Below are 23,794 nucleotides of genomic sequence, written 5' to 3'. Positions count from 1 at the left end.
AGCTAGCTAGTTAGTTCAATTGTTCATTCTGGCCCTTGTAGCTCAGTTGGCCCAAAAAGAATGGGGGCGGAGTGCAGCTTGCAGGAGCCCATGGTTCACAGGGACAGGCTGGCCCTAGACAAGACAGCCGGGTCTTGTGCCCTCCTGGTTACTGCCTCTGAATGCCAGACTGGCCTTCTTGCCCTTAGTGGGTTATCTCTGTCAATCCCACGGCAAACCTCTGAGACAGAGGCGACAGTGATCCCAGTCCGTATATGAGGAACTTGATGCCCAGGGAGGTCAAGTGATTTGCCCATATTCACACAACTAATGAGGGGTGGAACCATGATTCAAATTCCCACTGCCAAAGTTGTGATGGGGCATTCAACTAGAATATCCCAGCGACAGTAGACAAGCAAAGTCCCTAGAGAGCACAGGGCCCAACTCCAACGGAAGTACCATATGGAAGCAAAAAGGCAACAGCAATTGCAGATTCATCACTCCTCAGCTCTCCCTGCCCCTGAAATGTGGAAGGTGAGCCCCATGTGGATTGAATGAACCTTAGGCAGTCAGGGGAGGGGAAGGCCTCAAGAAGTGATAAAGGATATCTGTCATTTGGGCAGGTGGGGCCTTAAGCATTATATTTCAAAAATTAGTCTCGTTACTGCAGCTACCCTCAAGTTTGTGAAGCAGGCCATACTGACACTTTCCATGATTCTATGGCTATGGACAGATGAGGTCTGGACGGGTGGACAGAGTTCAGCCACCACTACCTTCCCTGTCCTTTCCACTGCCCAAGGCTACCTGGAGGAGGTGGCCAGTGCGATAAGCAGGGCTTGGAGGATGCCACGGATGAAGACAATGGGATTCTTTTTGGTGATGAAGAAGTAGAGCAGGGGCAGGATGAAGAGGCCATGGACTACCAGCCCGCACACCACGGTGACTGCATAGAAGCCCAGCTTCTTTCCAACAGCTGTGGGGTCATCCATCTCCAGGATCTTGCCAGCAATGAGGAACACAATGCCAAAGGGGAAGTACCTGGTGGTGGGGGGACAGAGCAGCCGGCTTCAGTGCTAGCCAGGTGAGGGTCCCAGGTGACCCGGGCACTGCTTCACTGCCAGGCCTGATCCTCCTAAGCCTGCTGGGGCTCCTGTGAGGACTGAATGAGACTATGTATAAAGGTGCCTAGTATAAGGCGTCATTAATACCACCACCCTCAAGAAGCCCAGCCCTGCACAACCTCTCATCCCTCTGCCTGCCCATCCAGGCCTCTGAGGAGTACCTCTGCCCTCTTAGGCCCACATTTCAGCCCAGAAATGCCACAACCTCCGTGCATGACCTCGGGGAGGCCTCTACATTTCCTCATCTGAACTGTGCAAGGTTGGACTGGAAGATTCCTAAGGTTAGAGCTCTGAACCAAGGAGTGCAGCTGGTTCTCGCTTCCAGAGTTTCCCTTCTCCAAAAGCTGAGCTGATGAGCTCCATGTGATGGGGAAACTGGGCCAGGAGAGCAGGGCCAGGCTTAGCTCTTAGCTCTCCTCCAGTGGGCCTGACTGGGCCAGAAGTGGCGGGCCCAGGGCTGGAACTAGGCCTGGTCAGGGCTGAGGTATCCAGGGAACATGTGTAGCTCCAGAGGCATGGTGCCAGGGCTAAGCCTCCTGTGCAGCTTTCTGCTCACTCCTAAGAGAGCAGAGGATGGGACCAGGGGGTCTTTCCATCTGCCTAGGGCAGGGAAGGGGGTGGGGTAGAGTAGAAGAGGGCACTTCAACTCCTATGAGGCTTACCATACAGCCACTGCCACGATCTTCATGACAGACTCATTGAGGCACTGGCAGAAGCTGACCAGGGGGGCCCCGCTGTCACCCATGCGGCCCAGCATGATGCCTGTGGAGGCAGGGACACATGAGAATATCACAGATGGCACAGACAGAGGCAAAGGCATGTGTGATGCCTGCACATGCCAACACCTGCTGGTGGCAAGGCAGGGACAAACCCCCCCTGCACACACAGATCTCACCCTTGGCTGACTTCCCAGCAGCTTTTGATGCACTAGTGCCTCCCCTCCACTCTCTCCTCTCCTTCTCTTCAGCCTCCGTACTGGACCAGGGCAGTGACCTCACAACAGGGATCTCATCTCTTCTTCTCTCTAATCCATTCTCTCTACAGCAGTGTCATCTTCTTAAAATAAAAATGCTCCCTGCCAGACACCCACCACTGGCTTCTCTGAGCATTTAGATGATAACCAAGCCCCCCACTGTTCCAGGCCTCACTTGATCTGACCTCCGTCTATACCTCCCACCTCCTCTGGGTCCTACTCTTCCCTTCCTCACGATGCTCCAGCATCACTGGCCTTCTTTACATTTCACTGCCCCAGGGCCTTTGCCCATATAGTTCTTGATGCCTGAGACATGGCCCGCCCAGTCTGCCATGTGGCCTGGACGCCTGACTCCACTCCCCTTGTCAAACTCCCAATTTATTCTTGTCTGTCTCGTCTTTTTCTAATCCCTTCATATCACTTATTACAACTTATAACTGTTATTTTCCAGTCATCTGTGGTTGTTTTTTGCTGTTTCCTCCAACAGAAGTTTAGCTCCACAAGGGCAAGAACTGTATTTCAGTTGGCACATCGTAGATACTCAACAATAAACATAGAATAAATGAATGAAATCATCTTGTTTCACACTTCGGTCTCTGAGGTCCTGGCCCCTCGGCATGCCTGGTGTTTTGGCCAAGATGATGAGAACTCCATTATCCATCATCGCACATCCATTCATTCATCCATCTACCCATCAGATTTTACTAAGTGCACTTCTGCTAGTCACTGTGGTGGGCTGTGGGAAATGGAGAACAGGCCAGGGCTGTCTCTGCAAGCCTGGGACTTACACCAGCTGTTGTGCAGATATTAAACAATTACACATGAACAACTATATAACTGCAGTAGGGCCAAAAGTTCAAGGAGTAACACAGGGCACCTGACCAGTGTAGGGGGTTGGGAAGACTTTCCTGAGGGTGTGATGGTTATACAGAGACCCCCTCCCCCTCACTACACCCTCAAGGATGAGAATGGTGCAGAGGAGAGGAAGGGGCAGGAGCAGCCAGGCTGAGGGAAGAGGGAAGGTCCTCAGGGAGGTGTCTTCCAGCAGCTGAAAGGCAGAGTGGCTGAGAGAAGTGAGCGGGATGGAGAAGAGCTGGGAAGCAGGCTGGGGCAGATCACGCAGAGCCCTGCAGGCTGTGTGCGGTGTTTGGGCCCCTTTCCAAGTGCAGTGGAGAGTCACTGGAGGCCTTAAGCAGGGACTTCGTGACCCCATGAGGAGGACACACCAGGACAGAGGACTCTTTAGGCAGCTTTTGCTGAAACCAGGTAAAAGATGACGGTGGCCTTGAACCAGGGTGGTGGCAGAGGGAAATGCAGGGTTTGGAGAGAGATTTCAGAGGCTGACCTGATAGGCTTTGGATGTGGGCTGAGGCAGAGACCAAGACAGAAAATGACCTCCAGATTTCTTGCTTGAGCAACCAGGAGGATGGTGAGACATTTTACTTGAGAAAAACAAAACAAAACAAAAAAAAACGACCCCCGTGGAGAAGTCAGGGAAGCAGGAGAGAACCTCCTAGGCCCTTGGCTGGGGCAATGGGGAAGTCTGATGCTAGTGTTAGAAAAAGACTCATAATGACCGCTGGCATGGCATAGAAAAACAAACTAGATTACTCTGGATGGGTTAGGAGGTATCCCCAAGAAGGAGAAATATTGTGCAAGCAGAGACATATCCACAGGTTTTATGGAATCCGAAGCTTATATAGTTTGGTGCCCTTTTTAAGAAAAAGAATACAAAACTAAAAAAAGAAAAAAAAAGAAAGAAATGTGCAGGCCTCACAAGGGGCCTGTGCAAATTAAGCTTCACCAGCTTTATGGTTAGTAGCCTGTGTTTGGGGACCTTGGAGACCCAGAGAGGAGTAGCAAAGGGAAGGGTGTGGTCAGGGAGGCCAGCTGTGAGCCCCAAGAAAAGGCACTGACAGGTCTGAGGAGAGAGGTAGCCAGTGAGAAACCCTCGTGGTTGAGCGTGGAGGGAGAAATAAGAGCTTTAAATAAACCGTGATGGCTGATAGTTTTTAGATTTTTTCTCGTTTTTTATTGTAAACACTGCCCTCCTTCTCCCCAGCATTCTCAGAACTCAGTAAAAAGTTCAGGAACAGGCTTCTGGGAGGGGCCAGAGGCATAGTCTTGTTTGAGGGAGCGTCCACCCCCCTGATGGCAAACCAGCACCTAGGGGTGGGAAATTCCCAATGAGGAACACCAGCTCCAACTCTGGGGACGGCTGGAGATACCCTCAGTAATGAGATGGGGACTGGAGCCATTCCTCCAGACAGGACAGGAAGGAACCACCTGGAAGATGGGAGACTCCATGTTATTCAGGTTGCTGGATGCGAGGAGGGGTAGGTGCAGGGAGGGACCAGCTGGATGATGAGGGGCAGGGTAGGCAACACGTACCCATGGTGGCAGAGAACATGACGATGCCCAGCACATTCATGCCGTCGCTAGTGCCAGGCTCTGACTTGTAAATGACTTCAGGTGGCGGGGTCAGGTCCAGGGCGAAGTTCTGAACAAGAGAGCCATTCTCTTCCTGGACCCCATAGATGAGGATCCGCCGAGAAGAGGCCTCCTCTGATGCCACCTTGGGAGACTTCACAACAGCTGTGGTCTTGGTGCGGTACTGTTGGGTAACATCCCAACCAAGGAAGAGTCAGGGCCAATGTTGTTATTAATATCACAACACAATAATAACATCTTGGAAGCTCATTTGTATCCACTCATGAACTATTTGATTGACAGTAACCCTGTGAGGTAGGCAGGACAGGGATTATTATCAATATTTTACCAAAAAGAAAACTGATTCCTTCATCTATCTACACACTACCCAGCCATGCCTCTCTCCATCCCTTCTTTCCTCTTCTTCCCTCTAAAGCATCATTATGTGCATCTGGGTCCCTCTCGACCCATCTGTTCATCTCATCTCCATTCACCCATGTGAGTGAATCATCCATTATCCATCCACCTAGCAGCCAGCCAGGGCTGCCTTTCAATCATCCATTATCCATCCACCTAGCAGCCAGCCAGGGCTGCCTTCCACTGATGGAAACTTGGACCTCCTATTTGAAAAGCTCACCCTGCCCCAAGCCTTCTTGATGAGATGAGGTCCCAGCTGGGAAGAACTGAGCCACAGAACCACCTGTCTTTCCTCCTCTGCCTCCAGGGCATTCCTGGGTTTTTCTCTCTTTCCTCAAGGACTAGGAGCTCAAGCAAGTGAGTCTCTTAACCTCCCAACACTACAGTATCAATAAGGTAGACCTTCTGGGGAGAGGGGAAGGAGGAACACTCAGGAAATATATGAGATCTAAAGTTTCTGTACTTCAGTTTCCTCATCTGTAAAATGGGGGTCATGATAACATCTACCTTATGAGATTAAATGAGATAATACAAGCATACCTCACTTTATTCCACGTCACAAGTGTTGGGTTTTTCACAAATGGAAGGCAAGTCCCTCCATCAGCAAAAAGCTTCCAACTCACTTTATGGTCATGCTCGCTTTATTTTGGTGGTCTGAAACTGAAACTGTAATATCTCCAAGGTATGCCTATATATGCAAAGTGCCTACAACAGTACCTGGTATAAAGTTTAGGTAAGTATTATTGCTATTATCACCACATCCACCACCACCACCACCATCATCACCATCATCATCATCATCATTCCAACAATGGACCCTCTGTGCTGGATGTGGAGATACGAAAATGAACCAGCGGTGAATTCTACTCTGAGAGCTTTAGAAAGGGAGTGATTTACTGTGCCTGAGAGAGACAACTTCACAAGGAAGGGGACATTTGATGTGGGTCTTGAAGAGTAGGTAGGAGTTTGCCAAAGAAAAAGAGTATTCCAGATATGTGTGAACTTCTCTCTCTCATACGTTCAGTAATCTCCCATCACTGTTGAAATAAAATCCAAATCCTTTAATTTAGTATTCAGAGGCCTGCACTATCTGTCTCTTTTTGCAGTTGAAGACACAAGAGGTTAAGAAAGGTAGAGTGATTAGCTCAAGTTTCACAGTTCCTTATTTTGGAGCTTCCTCTCCGACCCTCAGCTATCTCCTTTGCATCCCCAGACCCAATGCATGGCCCAGCGCAGGGAATGGGGTCAGAAAATGCCACCAATTAACATTTTAGAAAGAGAAAATAATTAGAAATTATTACAAGTGCAGACAAACCTTGGTGCATAAGGATGTTTTCTATAGCTTCTAAAAGGACAAAACTTTGAAAACCACCTAAAGGACCACCAAAAGGGGAATGGGTGAATAAATTACAGCCAGGCTTATTACCACAAATATTGTACTTAAAAAACACTTAATAAATGGAGAGAATGCTGATGGTATAATGGGAGTGAGAAAAAAAGCAAGATGCACACTGTATATATCTACTATGATCCTAATTTTATTTTTTAAAACATATTAATGCAGAGAAATAAAAGACTAGAAGCGTACTGACCACTACGGCTATTGCTAGATGCTAGAACTTGAGATGATTTTTATTTTCTGTTTTAAATTTTTCAGTATTTTTCTAACATTTTATAGTGAATATTACTGTAAAAGGAAAAGGGATTATTTTTAAAAAGGAGAAAACAGGCTTAGAAACAAACAGGCCTGGGTTTACCTACTGGGCTACCATTTACTAGTGGTGTAACCTTGGGCGAATCCTTTAATCCTCTGAGCCTCGGTTTTCTCATCCAGGAGAGGGGCTAACCCTACCTGAGGGCAGGTTATTGTGAGGACTGAGTGAGATGGTGTGTGTGTAAGCCCTGGTGTAAACCTAGAGGGAGGCGGCACTCAGTAAAGTGGTGTTCCGCCCTCATAGTTCTGATTCTTGCAAAACTGGAATGTAGGGCAGGAGTGTGGTCAAGGGAGAGTGGCTCTAAGGGTCTAGGTTCCCCCTCTTTCCCTCCCCGCTAGCATCTTGCCCCCAGGTGGCAGGGGGACTGGCTGCGTAAACCTGTCGCTTCTCAGCCGGGCCCAGCCTGGCCTTTCTTGCCACCCCTCCATTGGCCAGGGACCCACTCACTCACCTGCTTGAATGTGGCTTCCACCAGGTTGGCTGGGAACATGTTCCTGAAAAGAGAGTCAGGAATGGAAGAATTCCAGAGTCCCGGACAAGAGCACCTCATTTGGCCATTGAGGCCCGCCATGACCCATCCCTACCTCCATCTTGCAGTCTCTCCTCCTTCCACCATGGCCACCCTCATCCCCAGCCTTTAAAGCTCCAATATCGACTGCATTCAGGCTATTAAATACGCTGCATGTTTTTCAGCTCTAGGTCTCTACCCACACTGTTCCTTCTGCCCGAAATGCCCTTCTTGTTTCTCTGAACTTCTACTCCAATCAGTGGCCAAGCCTTCCCTGATTGCTCCGCACCTCCCCCGTGGATCGCCTACACTCCAGCATGCTGTGATGCCTGCCCCCCACTCCCACCCCGCCCCACGACTGACCTTCTCGAAGGTGGAACTTGGTCATTCATATCTTATCTGGGGTGCGCAACCAAAGATATGGCACATAAGTGAGATCATTATTCTTAATTAATATTATTTTCGTAAAGCTAAAGGAGGAAGGGGTCTTGTTCTACCAAATATGAAAACATACTCTAAAGATGTAACTGTCAAAACAGTGAGATACTGACATAGCCTTCAATACAAGAACCAATGTAACAGAACTTGTAGCCTGGAGACAATCCAGGCCATCTAGGTAGTTCGCATTTGACAAAGATTGCTTTACAAATCAGTGAAGGAAGGATTCTTTATAGAGAACTGTATAGCCAACCATTTAGAGAAATAAAAGTTAGATCCTTATTTATACTTCACACCAAAATAAATCCTAGAAATAAATCATTTTAAAAAATGAAACCATAAAAAGCTAGAAAAAAAAGTGAATTAATATTTTGTCAGATCTCAGGATATGGAAAGACTAAGAACAAAATGAGCACTAAAAAATTAATAGATGATACTATATTAAAATGAAGAATTTCTTAAGTGCAACATAGTATCCCGGATTGGATTCTGGGACAGAAGAAGAGGACATTAATGGAAAAACTGTGAAATCCAAATGCAATCTGTAATGCAGTTAGTAGCGCTGTAGTAATTTAATTTCTTAGTTTGACAAATGTGTCTTAGTTATGTAAGTTGCTAATATCAGGGGAAGCTGGGTAAAGGGGCTATGGGAACTCTGTACTATCTTGGTACCTTTTCTGTAAACCCAAAATTAAGCCAAAATAAAAATATAATAAAATTAAGAAGATCCCTAAGACAGATTTCCATACAAATAAAATTATAAAGCAAACGACAAACGGGAAACTTAGAACAAAGTGTTATTGTCCTAAAGCTATGAAGAGTTTTTACAAATCTTGCGCTTGTTTTTGTGTTCATTGTCTGTCTCCTCGCATCAGAACATAAGCTCTCTGGAGGTCAGAGGTCTCTATTTTGTTCACTACTGTGACCCCAGCTCCTGGAAGAGTGCCTGGTACATAAAACGTACTCAGTAAATATTTGCTGTAAAAATAAATAGATCGCAAAAACGTTAATACCCCAATAGAAAAATGATAGAAAGTCATGACCAGGCAATTCACTTCGCAAAAGAAAAAACATAAGTAGCCCCAAAAGATGTTTAAAAATGTTTGGTTTCATCAATAAATTAAAAGTATTTTTCCCGTCCAACTGGTTAAGAATTTTTTAAATGACAATACACAGTGCTAAGAAACTGTGGCAACATGGGCGGCCTCACAGGGTCCTGGCAGCAACCTTTCTGTTAAACAATTTGCAATTCCACCGAGGGCCTTAAAAGCATTTTATCTTTGTCTTTATAATCTGCTTCCAGGAATTTATTTTAAATCAGAGATGCTAATAAAGATTCTTGTTCATGTGCTTTCCCTTCCTTGGACAGGCCAAGTAAGTGCCTCATGCTCACGCTGCTTCCTCTGCCTAGCTCTTCTCTCCCACTCACTCTTGTTCTGGGCAAATTTCTTCTCTCCTTTCAAGACTCAGCTCACACAGAGATGGAGTTATATATGTGAATAGGAATGTGCATTATTTCTTGACTTACGTTCTGGCAGTTGCTGTTAGAAAGCAGAAACTATCATTTTTTCACTGCTGCTAAAATACAGGTTCAGTGTAAGCACGTGGCCAGACGAAGAGGGCTTAGAATGAGCTACCGAGGTAGAATGGTCATGGCTTGCTTATTTATTTATTTATTCATTTATTTATTCATTCATTCATTTATTTATTTATTTTATTTTACTGATTTCAACTTTGTTACTAGGGAGAGAAGAAACGGTCAGGAGCTATGCTCTCAGGTTCTCAAGTGAGGCTTTTTTTTCAATGAGTTATAAACAGATTTCTGCCACCAGAATAGTAGCCGCCTGCAGGCCTTTTGACATCAAGCAGATCTGAAACATATGCTGGGCACACAGGCTGCCAGAGGGCCACGGTCCACCAGCCCTGGGCATTTATGATCAGACTGGAGGATGCCCCCCCTGAACCGATTGTTAATAGTTTGACAATCTCTCCTGAGTACATCTCCAGGAGGTCTGAGTGACTTACAAGAATGGTTTTCTAATGAAACTTAGAGGGAAGGCTGCCTCAGTCTGATCAGAAACTAAGAACATCCAAAAAGTCATAAGAAACCAAATGAAATATACCTAGTATATACATTTCTTTACAACTTCCTTCAAAATGTGCGCTGTGGCACGGAGGGCCAGTTGCCTACCCGGTCTCATTCTCCCTCCTTCCTTACTAACAGAAGCCCTGGGAAATTATGGAGACCAATAGGTCCCTGCCATCAAATCCTGTCTCCCAGCCTCTCTTGCCAAAATGGTGGCCAACGAGATGTAAGTGGGAGTCACTGGGTGGTGTTTCCCGGAAAACTTTTGAAAAAGTGCCCACTCAGCCACTTTCCTCCACTTTTTTTCCCTCTATGCCTGGAACATGAACATAACAGCTAGAGCTTCAGCAATCTTCTTGAACCATGAGACACACTGATGATAAAAGCCAAACGCTAAGCACGGTAGAGCATAAAGGCGGAGCAGAGCATGAGATCCTGATAACCACAAGCTGCCTACCTCTGGACTGCTTATTTGGGAGAAAATGCAAGCCTATATCTTACTTAAGCCTCCTTTGCTTCAGGTTTCTCTTAACTAGCAGCCAAAAGCAATTCCTTACTAATATACATGCACATACTAATTATCAATGAACTTATCCTGTAGATTTTAATGAAGAATTATACCTTTGATTATTAAGTGAGAAAATGTACAACATTCTCTTTTGGTTTTAAACACTCATGGGAAGCCTTCCCGTCTGCCCCATGAGGCCCGTGCTCTTGGTGGCAGTTACATAAAATGAAGACATAATGTGCCTGAGAGACATTAATGGCCATGACCATCAAGTACACACATACTCTGACCAGGGCTCTCAGGGCAAGGCCACAGTGCAATCCTGGGCTCCTCTCCTCACCTGCTATTAATAAGTTCTCACTGTGACAGTTCCAAATTCACCCTAATCCTGTGTCCCCAACCCAGGCCTCAAAGGTGGGATTTGTTCCTTTTCAAGCAGAGCTCCCGAGAGCTTCATCCAATCCCTGAGAGGGTAACTGGGAGCTATAAATAGAGCCAAGTCATTACTTAATCTCTCTGGTGTTTTAATAAGATTGGAGGGGAAAAAAAAAGAAGAAAAAAAGAAGCCCCGATTAGTGTTCCACTTGTGTTTTCTCTGTGAGGCTGCTCTCTGAGCAGATGGCAGTTTTCTGGAGATCCTACTTGGAGCTCTGAGGCATGAATTTGTGTCTTGGCGAGTCATCCAGGGACATAGCCCGTCGTATTCCTCTGGAATCACCTTTGAGAGATGGATACTTATCTTCTCATCTCTGAGGCGTGCTGTGGGCCTCATTTTCCTGTTCAGTTGATCCCTACATCTTTATAGCTTTTTATTTGTCATACCTGCCCCAGTTCCCAGTTCCCTGCTTTGGTCATCGTGGTCTTGTTCAGTTTTAAACCCTCAGTGCACATCTGCTCTGGGCCAGAGCAACTATGAGGAGGGCCCTGGTACCCTCATGGCTGGTGTCCTCACTGTCTGCACAGCCTGTCAATGTCAGAGCTAGGAAGGGTCTTAGAGATGGGCTGTCCAGTGCACTCTTCTCATCCGTCTGTCCTAAGACGGTGGAGAGCCTGAAATAGGGACTTGTAGTTCCACCTCCCACCCCCCAACCCCCAGCACAATGTCTTTGCCTAGAGCAGATACTTAATAAAGGTGGGCTGAATAGAAAGGAAGTGACTGCACCCCATCCCAGGGCATCCCCATGCCTCCAGTCATATCCTGTCCACTCTACCTTACTCCAATCCAACCTTCCCAAACTCACCAGCTTCTTGTTTCTAAAGCATAACAGCCAACCCTTCAGCCCGGAATCAAGCTCTTCAAGACTGAGCTCTGCACTGTCATCCCAACCTCATCTCCCAGAACCCGCCTTCGGAAGCTTCTGCTCACGCTCTGTAGCCTCCTCGCTGGCTCAGAGACTTTTGTGTTTCAGAACTGCAAAGCTAGAAACAATCTTGAAAACCACTGAGGAAACTGAGGCCCGGAGAGCGGGACTGGTCTGCTCAGAGCCACACTGTGACTTATTGGCAGAATTGAGATGAGATCTTACATCTCCAAAGGTTTGGTTCCCTGTCTCAGGAAGCATGTATCTCCCGCTGCAGCCCCATTTTCTGACTTAGAAACTGACAGTGATGTCTAACCACCTGGCTTTGCAAAACAACTTGCCTTGGGGTTGAGAGCGACTGGGGGAAAAGCCTCAAACCAGAAGGATCAATTTTCACCATATGAAAAGGAACTGAGAGCAGGAACTGCTCCTGGAACATTTGACTCTGACATGTATGCCAGATCCAGAGCCCTCAGCCCATAAGCAGGGGAGGCAGAGGAGGGAAGGCGGGGCCTCCCTGAACAGCAACAACTCCTCCCACCACAAGAAAAGGCTGTTTCAGATCACAGAGTCCAAGAAATGATGAATCATAGTCACCAAATCTTAGAAATAATGGATCTTAGAAATGAAGCTTCTCAAAATTCCTCTTCCCTTGGCTTCCAGGACATCTGGTCTCCCGGTTCTCCTCCTGGCCCTCGGCTCGCTCCTGCACCGTTAGCTCTGCAACCCTCCAATGTGGCTGTGGGCCACGGCTCACCCCAGTCTTCTGTCCCGCATGCTCAGCACATTCTCTGGTCTCATGGCTTCAAACCCCAACTCTACTGATGATCCCATGTCCCGCATATGCATTTAGTAAACACTTAGCTCTTCTTCTGTACCAGGTGCTGTTCTAGGCTCCAGGATAAATGAGGAAACAGGTTTTTAAAAATCTAGCCCTCCTAGAGCATATTTTATTCAAGTAGGAAGGACAGAAAGAGAAATAAATAAATAAATACATAGACATGATAATGTCAGGTAGTAGGCTATGCAGAGAGAGAGAGGTTGGGAGGCCCCTTTGAAGAGGAGACACAGAGCAGAAGTTTAAGTGGAGTGAGGGAAAAAGCAATGCACGCTCTGCAAAAAGGGCCATCCAGGCAGTGGCTGCGATGAGGACAAGACACTCAGGTGGGATTCTAAAGACATCGGGAGGATTGCGACAGAGGCCAGAACGGCTGGAGCAAGGGGAGGGAGAGTTAGAGCAGAGGTCAGAGGCTGACCTATATGTGGTGGAGATGATAGAGGGCCTGTAGGCCACAGGGAACCCTGGATTTTGTCGACATGAGATAGGTTGTGAACAGGTTTTTTAAAAAGATGGCTCTGCTTGCTGTGCTGAGAACAGACTGTGGAGAAGCAAAGAGAAAGCAGGGTGACCTTGCTGGACACTCGAGTGAGAGGTGATGGTGGTCTGGGCAATGGTGGGAGTGGCAGAGGAGGATAGAAGGGACAAGGTTTGGGATATTATTTTGAAGCTAGGGTTGATGTAATTTGCTGACAAATCAGACACAAGATATGAGAGAATGAGAGATGTCAGACAAAGATGAGCAGGACTGAGCAAAGGGCACATTTACGGGGAAATCAAGAGTTTAGCTTTAGATGTGTTAATTTTGAGATGTCTTTAGACAACTATATATAAGAATCTCAAGTGCAGGTGACAGGTTTCTAGGCTGGAAACAAAATTTGTCAGTGTCAGTATGCTGAAAGTATTCATCGTCATGATATCGAAAGAAATCACCAGGCAAATAAGTGCAGATATAACAGACCCTGTTCGGGGCTCTTTCTGGGTCTAGACCCCATTGTTGAGAACCATATATTACGAACAAAATTGCAAGTATTTTTGTGATCCTTAGTTCCTCACACACCTCAAAAGATGAAAAAGAACCTGGAGAATGGAGAAAATGGAGGGAGTGGTAGATTGATGGCATCGATAGCCTCCAAAAACGGAGACTCTTTGCCTTGTAATGTTGTGGTCCCCTCCCACCCTAAGACTGGGGTTGGCCACATGACTTGCTCGGGCCAAAAGGATGTTAGCTGACTTGACAAAAACAGAGACTTGGGAAAACGCTTGTTTCTATTTCCTCTCGTTCTTCTACCTTCATCATAAGAATATGCCCAGACTAGAAAAGGGAGGTGGGGGCACAGGGACTGCTGGCCTTCCACCTGAGAGGCTGGTCGCATACAAGTGAGCTTAGTCAGTCGGCAAACACTCACTGTCGCTTGCTCTGTGACAGGCCATGTGCTGGGGCTGGGCTCCCAAAGGAGCAGACCCTTGTTTTTGAGGTGCTCCCAGCATGATGGGGGCAGACAGTTTAGTGTGCGCCCATGAGAACACAGGGGCTGAGGGAGCGGAGAGTGCCCCCCTGCTATCATGAGCAGATCCTGAGCACCCCCTCCCTCCACCCAATCCTGCCCTCTGGTGGACATGTGGGGCCGGGCCTGTGGAGCCAGCGGCCCCAGCCCTGGCACACTGTTCCCAAGTAGAGTATCAGGGTGAGAGTTACCGTATGAGGTCCAGCAGGGCGTCGGCCGAACTCATGATGGGCTTCCCACTCTGCTCCGTTGTCTCCTTCTGGGCCGCCCCACCTGGGTGGATGATGGAGACCATGATGATGCCCACGATGACTGCCATGAAGGTGGTCCACAAGTAGTATGCCACAGTGAGGATGCCCAGGCGGCTGGAAGTCTTGGCATCCAGGGAAGCGAGGCCAGACATCAAGCTGGGAGGGCGATGTGGGTCAGGGTCTGTGGGTGGGCAGGCCCTGGGTGTACCCACTACGCCACCCTCCTGGCTCTGCCCAACACCCTCCCAGTGCTCCAGGGAACACACAGGCATGGGAATCTTGCTCAGTCATCCAGTCTTCACAGCCCCTTCTAGTCTCTCTTTTTGCTCTGCTCTCTCCCTCATGCCCAGGGTCACCAGCCAAGCCCTTTCACATCTTTAGGCTTTTCCTTGTGCTGTTTCTTTTGTTTGATGTCCTCTTATCAGCTGCCATCATTTGCCTCTTACCCACTAAGTGTCATCTAAGGTCAGCATCACCTCTGGTGAAATCTTTTTGGACTAACTGCCTCTCCCCTAGAGTGAAGAGCCTGGGGTTCCCACAGCCCCCGGCCTCCTCTGTCATGACCCTGGTTGTCACTGTCTGTTTACCTGTTTGTCTCTCTCATCAGACTGAGGACACATGGGAAGAGGGACAGATCTGACTTCTCTGTCCGTCCCCAGTGCCCCATGTGAGGTCTCAGTGCTGCCACCAACAAAACAGGTAGATGGATAGTTGCTGAATGAACTAATGAGTGAGAGTAAGTGAGTGAAATAGAGCCCCGGGCTGAGAGTTGGAGACATGGGTCCTACTCCTAGCTCTGCCCATTGGCAAGCAAGTTACACTCCCATCTTTGGGTCTCAGGATCCCCATCTATAAAATGGGGCCGTGGTTAGCTTTCCCTGAGAGGTGCCATTCTGTGGCCATTTTGGGTTAGTGCCCGGGCCCAGACCCTTGTGGAAGGGCGTGTTGAGGGGGCTTGTGGGTCTCTCTCCTCTTGGATCCTCCTCACTCCTGCCCACCCTGACCTGGACTCTCTGTGCACCAATGCAGGTCAGCCTGGAGTTACTCTTCTCAGGCTGCGGGAAGGGAGGTGGGAGGGCGGGGAATGAGAGATTAGTTAAGGAGATGCTCGTGCTTTGCTTTGCTGCCAAAAGGATTTTTCCCCAAAGCCCTTTCATTCTTTCAGATAAAGGAAGTATTTGTCTGGTTTTAATCATGTAAACAAGAACGGATAATCCCTCTCCTTCCATGCTCCTCTTATCATTAGACTACACGTGGGCAACATCTAGCATCAGACTGAGCACAACTAGTCTCTCCCCAACCCCAGACTGTAATGGCTGCCTGTGAGTGCCCTGCTCTTCTCTGCTCACTGTAGCAAAGGATCACTCTTCTGTTAAGACACAGTTTAAGTCTCCTCCTTCAGGAAGCCTTCCCTGACTACCAGGCAGGGTGACATACCCTTCTCTGGGCTCCCACAGCCCCTGTGCTGCTCTCTGTCCCAGACCCACCTAACTAAGTTGCTGTTTACTGGAAGTGACTCTAGGACTAAGCCTGGGTCTGATTCAATGCTGGATCCACAGAGCCAGGCACAGGACCCTGCCAGTGTACAACTTGGTAGCAATTTGCTGAATGAAGGAGTGAATGAATGAATGAATGAATGAGTCAATGTTTATAATTTCCAGGACACCATATGTTAGTGATACGCTTAGGGTAGGTCTCAGACATAAATCCTGAAAGGCTTATAAAGAGATTGTGTGGCCAGGGGCAATGGGGGCCTGCCCTACAATCATTATCCATGAAAGAGATAATCCCCAGACCAGGGCCAGCACATCAGCCCAGGGCCAAACTATCCCCCCGACCACAACAAAATCCCCTACAGCCAGGTCCAACTACTTCGGGCCACAGGAAGCTATTCCTTGAGAGGAGGACCTGCCTTAGGTCACATAGAATACCAGTGGCCAGCTGGACCAGAACCCAGGCCCCAACTCCGGGCCAGCCCTCCTTCATTCATGCCTACTCTGTGCCATGCCATGTGCCCACAGAAAGAAATCAGAATTGGTCCCTGACCTCAAGTAGCTCCTGGTCTGCAGGGGATTGTGGAGCACCCCCCATCTTCGAGGGCCCTGGGGAAGAGCCTCAGGAAGCCCAGAAGTCTGGGCTGCCCCCCAAGCTATCTGGCCAGGGATTGGGGTTCAAGTGGACACAGACATTGGGGACACAAGTGGACTCAATTAACCAGTGGATAAGGCGGGTGCATCAGTACCATAAAAGAGAGGACGAGGACGTGCTATCTCTATTCAGAGGACAGAGAGTCAGGAAGGGGCCCCTGGAGGAGGGGGCATTTGAGTTGGTCCTGGAGGATGAGGAGGATTTGGAGATGGGCAGATGTGTCAGGCAGTGGCAAGTGTGGGGATGCTGCACTGTTCAGTGTGGTCAGAGCTCAGGTCATATTCGAGGCATGGTGATATTTGAGGCAGAAAAGATAGATTGAACTCGGGAGTGAGGTGTCCTTGAGTGCCTAGCACAGGGGAGGTGGGGTCCAGCACAACTCATCTAGGAGAATTTGCTAGATGTCTGCAAAGGGAGAACTAAGACTTCCTAAGACCTGAGAATATCAAGATAAACCAAGTATACTGAGAGGGTCACTAAAGTGGTATGTGTAAGAGCAAAAACCTGGGACCAACTTCAAAAGTCATCCATGCAGAATAGATTAAAAGGTTGGGCATATTCATGCAATGGAGTTCTAAAGAGCCATTAGAAGCGATGGTGTCATCAGAAAGATGCTCCTACTTGATGTTAAGTTAAGAAACAAGGAACAAGATAGTCTGCAGCCCTGCAGGGAGGCCTGGAGCTCCCGTGACAGGGACCCTTCTTTAGGTTTGCGGTCTACGCACACACAGACGTGCTTGAGAGATTGTGCAGGAGAGGAGTACAGATGAAAATCGGTTTTCAGAAATGGGCCAAGGGCTCCTCAGAAGGTCACCCAGAGGAAGAAGCGGTCTAATATGGGGGTGGTGCCAATTCAGGGACAGAACTGGAAGTGGGAAGGGAGGGAGTGCAGGTTCCAGATGTAGCAAGAGGGGGCCCTGACCTGGGGGTTCTGGAAAAGAGAGGGCTGAGGGATAAAATGGAAAGAAGTCCCTCACCTGGGACCCAAGCAGTTGCACTTCGGAAGCTCCCTCCCTCCCCACAAAACCGACAGAGTTTCCCTACAGCTGAAGAGAGAGGTGATCAGCAGAGATAGGAGCTGGGATGGAGAAGAAACTTCTGGCAATTAACAACAGAGCCAACCCTCCCCTCCCCAGGCTGGGGCCAGCAGTGCCAGGGTGACTGCAGGCATTGGCAGAGGCCAAGAAGAATGGGAACTAAGCATGGGGAGGGCCTGGATTCTACTTGAGACAACGGCCACTCCGGAGCTCACAGTAATAAGAAAAGAAGGTTCAAGGTTCTGCCATTTGGCTGATGGGGGTTCCTCGAGATCCTAAACTTTTGGGCCAAACTTTTAAGGCGATCTTTCTGAAAATTTAAAGCCCAGTGGGGTAGTTCGTGGGGAGTGTTAGGTCATATGAGTATGCATAGAAAAAAACTCTAGAAAATAATTTAACAGTAGCTGTCTCTGGGTGATAAGATTATGGGTAATTTTTGGTTTGTTTTTAATGTTTTCCCACATTTTCTATTATTTCTAGAATGAGCGTGTCTTGCTGGTATGATGGAAAACACGACACTTCAAGTTCTTGGCAGCCACAGAAATCATAATTTGTTTGGAGCTTAACTATCCCCAGATACCTGAACATCCACCTGTTTTGATCCTTAACATTCTAAGTCAGGGCTGCCCTATACGATTATACTGTGAGCCACATGTGTAATTTTAAATTTTCTAGTAGTCAAATTAAAAAAGTAAAAAGAGGTGAAATTTGTTTTTAGTGAAATTAACTTTAATAACACTTTCTTTAACCCAATATATCCAAAATATTATCATTTCAATGTGAAATCAATATAAAAATGTTTATAAAAACTTGTTCAGGATTTTAAATTTTAATTTTAACTAATTTTTTTTAAAATTTCAGTTCTTCAGTTGGACTAGAAACATCTCAAGGGTTCAATAGTCACTTATGAATAGTGACAACTTTCTTGGACTGTGCAGTTTGAGTTACAGATAAGAAAAATAAAGTTAGGGGGTGTGGAGATAATTGGCCAAGCCAGCTAGCTGGTGAGTTGCAGAGTCAAGACCGGAACAGAGGTTTCTGGTTCAGAACTTCCTGTGGGGTGTTTTCCCTCTCTCCCACAGTGCCTCTCTGTGGTACAGACCTGGTTTAACTCCTGTGGAAGAAAAAGGTCTTCTGGTTTTGGCTGACCATGATTTTAATATGACTCAGTCCATGTAATGCCTCTTTAGTTCAACTCTCAGAGTTTATGACCTGCCCCATGGCAACAGCCCTCAGATTTGTGGTGGTGAGCTCTCCATCTTTGGAGGTATCCAAGTGGAACCTGAATGGCTACCTATTAGGATGCTAGATCAAGGCTTTCAGATTGAATGGGAGGATCAATGAGGATGACTTCAAATGTCCCTTCTGGCTCTGTGATTTATGGTGAGGGGGGAATAGGTAACCTTGCCTTCTCAACTCCTAGCATGGCTGGGTGCTCTTGGGAGCCCCCCACATCCTTGAGGGCCCTGGGGAAGAGCCTCAGGAAGCCCAGAAGTCTAGGCTGCCCCCCCTAAGCCATCTGGCCAGGGATTGGGGTTCAAGAGACTGTGCTGATTGGAGAGTAGGCTGGGCTCCAGGGCCCAGCCTATTTCAATCTGGTAATTGCTCTGCTTACAGGGTTGGGGGGAGGGAGGCAGCAGCTGCCAGGCTCCTCATGGAGGGAGAAAAGGCCGCTCACTGACTCTCATCTGGTTCTCACACCAGCTCTTGAGGTGGGTATCGTGACCCCATCTAAACCCAGGAGGTACCTGCCCATAGCTGCCTGCTCACCTCATTTTGGATGGTTGACAGGCTATTCAGACTGCTAGGGATGCCTCTCCGTTTGAAGTCCTTGGTGACTCCCCATTGTCTTCAGGGACTGTTCACACTCCTTCATGGCCTTGGGTCATTACCCTCTACTCCACTGCTCCTTGAACCACCTGTGTACTAACTGTTCCTTCTGTCTGGAACTCTCTGTCCCCCACCCCAAACACACCTCTCCAAATTTCTACCTGCCCTTTCAAAGGTCAGTTTAGACATCTCTCCCTCCAGGAAGCCTTCCCTGACAGGCATTTCACCCTTCTCCCCAGGGTACCCTGTGCTTCCCAGTTTGTTACAGGGCACTCTGCCGGTAATCACATCTCTGAATCCCCAGGGCCCAACCTAGCTCTGGCACATGACAAGTGCAGAGTGAAGCAGTGGGCAAGTCCCCTTGCCCCTGCCCTCTCTGCTTTCCTTTCTGCTCCTCTCCTACATCTGTTAATCATCTCTCAATTCTTCACTTGGGCACCACCTCCCTCTGGAGGCCTCCCTGAGACCGCCAGGCTATGCTAGGCAGTTCCTGTGTACTCCTGACTGCATCCCTCACTAGCTGGGAGCCCTTGGGCAAGTTCCTGGGCCTCTGTGTGCCTCAGTTTCTATTGGAAGATAAAATGGGGATAATGATGGTTTCTCGTGCGGATTAATCTAGGTTTAAAATAGGGCCCAAAACATCAGCGATCCCTAAACTTTTTGGTACCAGGGACTAGTGCTCCTATGAGAATCTAACACCTGGCAATTTGAGGTGGAGCTGAGGCAGTGATGCTAGCACTGGGGAGCAACTGCAAATACAGATGAAGCTTCACCCGCCCCGCCGCTCACCTAACTGCTGGTTTCCTAACAGGCCACGGACCAGTGCTTGTCTGCGGCTTGAGAGCTGGGGACCCCTGCAATACATAATAAGTATTCGATACTTTCCAATGATTAGCATTCACTCTGCAATGTCGTCATCTGTTCTGGGCCCATCTGCCCCAGCAGACTGTGAGCCCCTCCAGGGAGGGGCTAAATCTGGCTCAGTTCTGGGCAGAACCAAGGCTGGTCTACCCTGGGTGCGGGTGTGCTGGCGTGTATGATGTTAAGCCAAGGTGGAATTTTAGACTAGATTGTGAAAAGGACAACTTGTGGGCTCTGATGACCATGAGTACCCATGGTGGGTTCCCTGAGAACAAGCTACTTGAACCAGCTTTGACCCCTTTCTTTGCCTGGTTTAGGAGAATGCCAGTGGCATTGTGTGTCTGTGTGACATTGAGGCAGTTGACGCTAGAACTTTTGGGAACAAACGCAAGCTTTGGGGAATGACTATCGCAGGCAGGACCCTCTTCTGAGTGAAGAGAACCCGCCAGGGTCTCTGGAGGTATACCTCCAGGCTCTGCTTTCAGCCCTCTCCTTCCTGGTTGTTTTTATCAATGGGTTGGCCAAGGCGATTGACAGCATGTGGATCACATTTGTAGAGGATAGGAAGCTGGGAGGAATAGCTAATGTGTTGGATGAGGGAGTTGGGACTAAGCAGACCCCAGCAGGCTGAGACCATGGGCCAATTCTGACATGATGAAACTGAACATGGACACGTGTTGGGCCATACTTGGCTTCAGTAGCTCAGAGAGCACAAACTCTGCGGTGGAAGAGGGAGGGAGAGGCTGAGCCCCAGCAGCAGCAGTGGAAAGGGGCCTTTGGGGATTTGTTTGCTTCTACCTTGGTGAGTCACATGGGGAATGGGGCTACCAAAGAGCTGTTAGGCCTTCAGCCTGTGAGTACTTCAGCCTGGGGAACTTGTGAGGAGGACATGGACCTGCTCTGATGTTGAGACCCCCTGGGAAAGGGACAGGGGAGGGAGGCGTGTGTCCTACAGAGGGTATCTGAGGTAAGTGGCAGGTGACAGCAATGCAGGTCTGGGAGAAGAAGCTGAGGGGCAGGACTGTGGAGTCTGGGGCAGAGCAGACATGGGGAATGCTGAGATTGATGGGGAAAGCTATAGGGAAGTAGTTTTCAGCTCAGCGCCAAGAATAACTTTCTAGCAAACAGATATCCTGTCCCAGAACGGACCACCTTGAGAAGTGGTGAATTCCCGGTCACTGAGGAGTGCAAGCAACTTGCTAAAATCACACAGTGAGTAAGTAGATTTGAACCCTGGTCTACTAGCCTGGGTTCCATAGTCGACATCCTGGCACTGGGAAGATAGAGGCGGGAAGGAGCTCTGGCCTCAGCTGACCTAATCAGGGAGGCTCTCCCAAGCTGGCCTCTGGGATGCAGCTGCAGGGAATCTACCCGACAGGCAACCAGAAGGAGGCATCTGGGGTCCATAGGAGTCCCCTCAGCTCTTCCAAGCATTATGGCTTACTTCTTTTCCCTGAGCAGATGACAGGCCCAGCAGCTGACAGCAAGTGCCACGTTAGTGCAGAATTACGCTTCCCAGATGGCTCTGCAACACTCCCACCCTCAAGCCAGCTCCTCAACTCAGACTCCCACTTGGCTAAAATCTGATCCAAGCACCCACCTCTCGAGGGCAGAAATTTCTCTACTGCCTCTGCACACCTCAGAGGAAAGAGAACTCTACCTCCATTGTGGGCTAGTTATGCTTGTTAGAAAGTCCTTTCTGGTGCCAGAATGAAATCTGCCTCCAGGGAAAAGAATTCCCCACACTGGGCCCAGCTCTGCCCTCAGAGCCACACAGACCAAACTCTTTGGTTCCACTTCAGATTTCACCTGGGGAAGGTGGGAAGGGAGTGCTGAGGTCAGAATGCAGGAGGTGGGGAGAGAGAGGGAGGATTGGGCCATGGTAGCAGTGTCCCTCAAGCCTATGGCAGAGACAGCCATAGGCTTGAGGGACACTGCTACCCTGGCATCCCCAACTGCCCTCTGGAGATCCCTCCTTCCTGGCCTCTGGGCATCGGGATGATGCTTGACAGGGGCTTGCAAATAATAAGCTTAAATTGAATCGAAAGCAACAGCTGGAAGAGATGCAGCTGCAGCCCTCAGAGAGCTGACGGACTGACCATTGACCATTCTCGAGCACTTTCCATCAAGAAGGCTGCATCCCTAAGGGGAATAAGGGTCAAGTCCAGTTCTCAACTCCATGTGAGCTGAACCCCTACGCCTTTCCTTCCTGCAAAACAATGAATGTCAGGTGCAAGAGAGCCAGAGTGTCCATTACTCTGATCTGCAGCTGCAGACTGTCACATCTACTGTTAGGAATGACTTCCTTGGGATGCCTATCACAGCTGGTTATGATGAGTGCCACTAGTCATGATTAGAAGCCCCGCTTGAGAGGGAAAGAAAGACCGCACCCAGAGCCTATGGGAACACAGGTCTCCTGCCTCCTCCTCCACCAGGGGGGCTCCTGGTGTTTACTCCCCCAAGGCTCCAGCCGGGCCAGCCAGAATGAGGCTCTCCCCAGGTCCAATGAGACCCTCTCTAGTGCAGGGTCTTCCAGTTCTCCACAGAGATTACAAAAGCTTTTTCAAAACCTCACCCACCTCCCTAGACTCAGCCTGCCCCATGTTGTATACTTGCTTGGGGTGACGTGGGGTCCCAGAACTGAATGAGGTGGGTTTATGGTCCTCGAGGAGCTCTGTCCAGTGGGTGGACAGACCTGCAGCTGGACAACACAAAACCCTAGGTCATGGCTGGGACTGAGAGAGTCCAGAGGCAGGGTCTAACTCAGCCTGGGAATCAGGGTGGGCTTCCCAGGGGAGGCGACTGCTGAATGGATCCTTGAAGGATGAGCAGAAACTCTCTAACTGGAAATGGGGGAAAGGGCACGGAATTCTTTGATTGGTGATAAAAGCTGGGGGTTTTTCAGAGTCACCAGGCTAATGGTCTGACCCCACCCACAGCTGGGCCATATTTCCCCTCTTGATGAGTAAGGCAGTCAGCTGACTGGGCGAGAGGGCCAAAGACTGATCCCAGAGCTCCCATCAGAGAGGTCAGCAGAGTTCTGCTAAGAACAGTTGCCCCATGGCTTGAGAGGCAGAGTCCAGAAGCACTGGCTGCCCACCACCCTCCTGCTCCCTCCCCTTCTCTGTCTGTCCTGGGCAGCCTCGGGCAGCTGCCCCCTGCATGCTGGCTCCCGAAGCAGACTTTGATGGCTGCTTGGCCCAGGACCATCTCCAATAAGTTAGGACGTGGGTGTTTGGGAGTTTTCTGCCAAACTAGAGTTCCTCAGGAAGGGGGAGAAGGGAGTGTTGGGTTTCTTTGGCCAAAATGATTTCCTGATTCTAAGAAAAATCAGTTGAAAATTCTTACAAGAAGCAGAAAGGAAAACAATACACACATAGGAGGAACACACACGCACACACCTACCTACAAATCATATACACATGTAAAGACACGTATCACCCATTCACATACAAACACACACACGCACTTGGATTTCTTTGCTGAGATATGGAGCTTACAAAACATTCTGCCATGCTCAATCTCAGTGAATCACAAACACATGGATTCAGTTTTCCTTGAATGATGCCTGGTTTAAGAAACTGAAGAATGAGGGGAGAGGAGGGTTTGGCAAAAAGCAAGTGGAGAATTGGAGGCTCTAGCTGGATCCAGATGCTGGTTTGACCCACCCCTGGTTCCCTATGTCATTCTGGTCTGGGGATGTGTGAAAACAAGTCTCAGTTGACTTGCCAAGGTTAGAAACAAAAGCCTTAGTGGGACCATAATGGCTCCCCCCACCAAAAAAAAAAGGGAAGGAAAGAAGGAGGAAGGAAGGAAGGAAGGAAGGAAGGAAGGAAGGAAGGAAG

At 48.7% G+C, this 23,794-nt stretch overlaps 1 protein-coding gene across 4 annotated transcripts in view; it reads right to left on the bottom strand.

Annotated features, from left to right (window-relative positions):
• Positions 1 to 23,794, bottom strand: part of SLC1A7 (solute carrier family 1 member 7) — a 40,943-nt gene that overhangs the window by 3,979 nt on the left and 13,170 nt on the right. For 3 of the 4 annotated variants that reach the window (XM_011370466.2, XM_023536806.1, XM_023536808.1), the window contains exons 3-7: positions 14,014 to 14,229; positions 7,087 to 7,129; positions 4,465 to 4,687; positions 1,763 to 1,862; positions 784 to 1,017 (exon numbers count right to left, since the gene is read on the bottom strand). In XM_011370466.2, coding sequence (XP_011368768.2) covers positions 784 to 1,017; positions 1,763 to 1,862; positions 4,465 to 4,687; positions 7,087 to 7,129; positions 14,014 to 14,229 — 816 coding nt within the window. The remainder of the gene's footprint in view (positions 1 to 783; positions 1,018 to 1,762; positions 1,863 to 4,464; positions 4,688 to 7,086; positions 7,130 to 14,013; positions 14,230 to 23,794) is intronic. The other variant, XM_023536807.1, reaches the window with a different exon arrangement.

Source organism: Pteropus vampyrus, unplaced genomic scaffold (assembly GCF_000151845.1).
Source record: "Pteropus vampyrus isolate Shadow unplaced genomic scaffold, Pvam_2.0 Scaffold170, whole genome shotgun sequence".
Lineage (NCBI taxonomy): Eukaryota > Metazoa > Chordata > Mammalia > Chiroptera > Pteropodidae > Pteropus > Pteropus vampyrus.
Note: the sequence above shows the minus strand (reverse complement) of the source record. Positions and strands in the feature narration are given on the sequence as shown.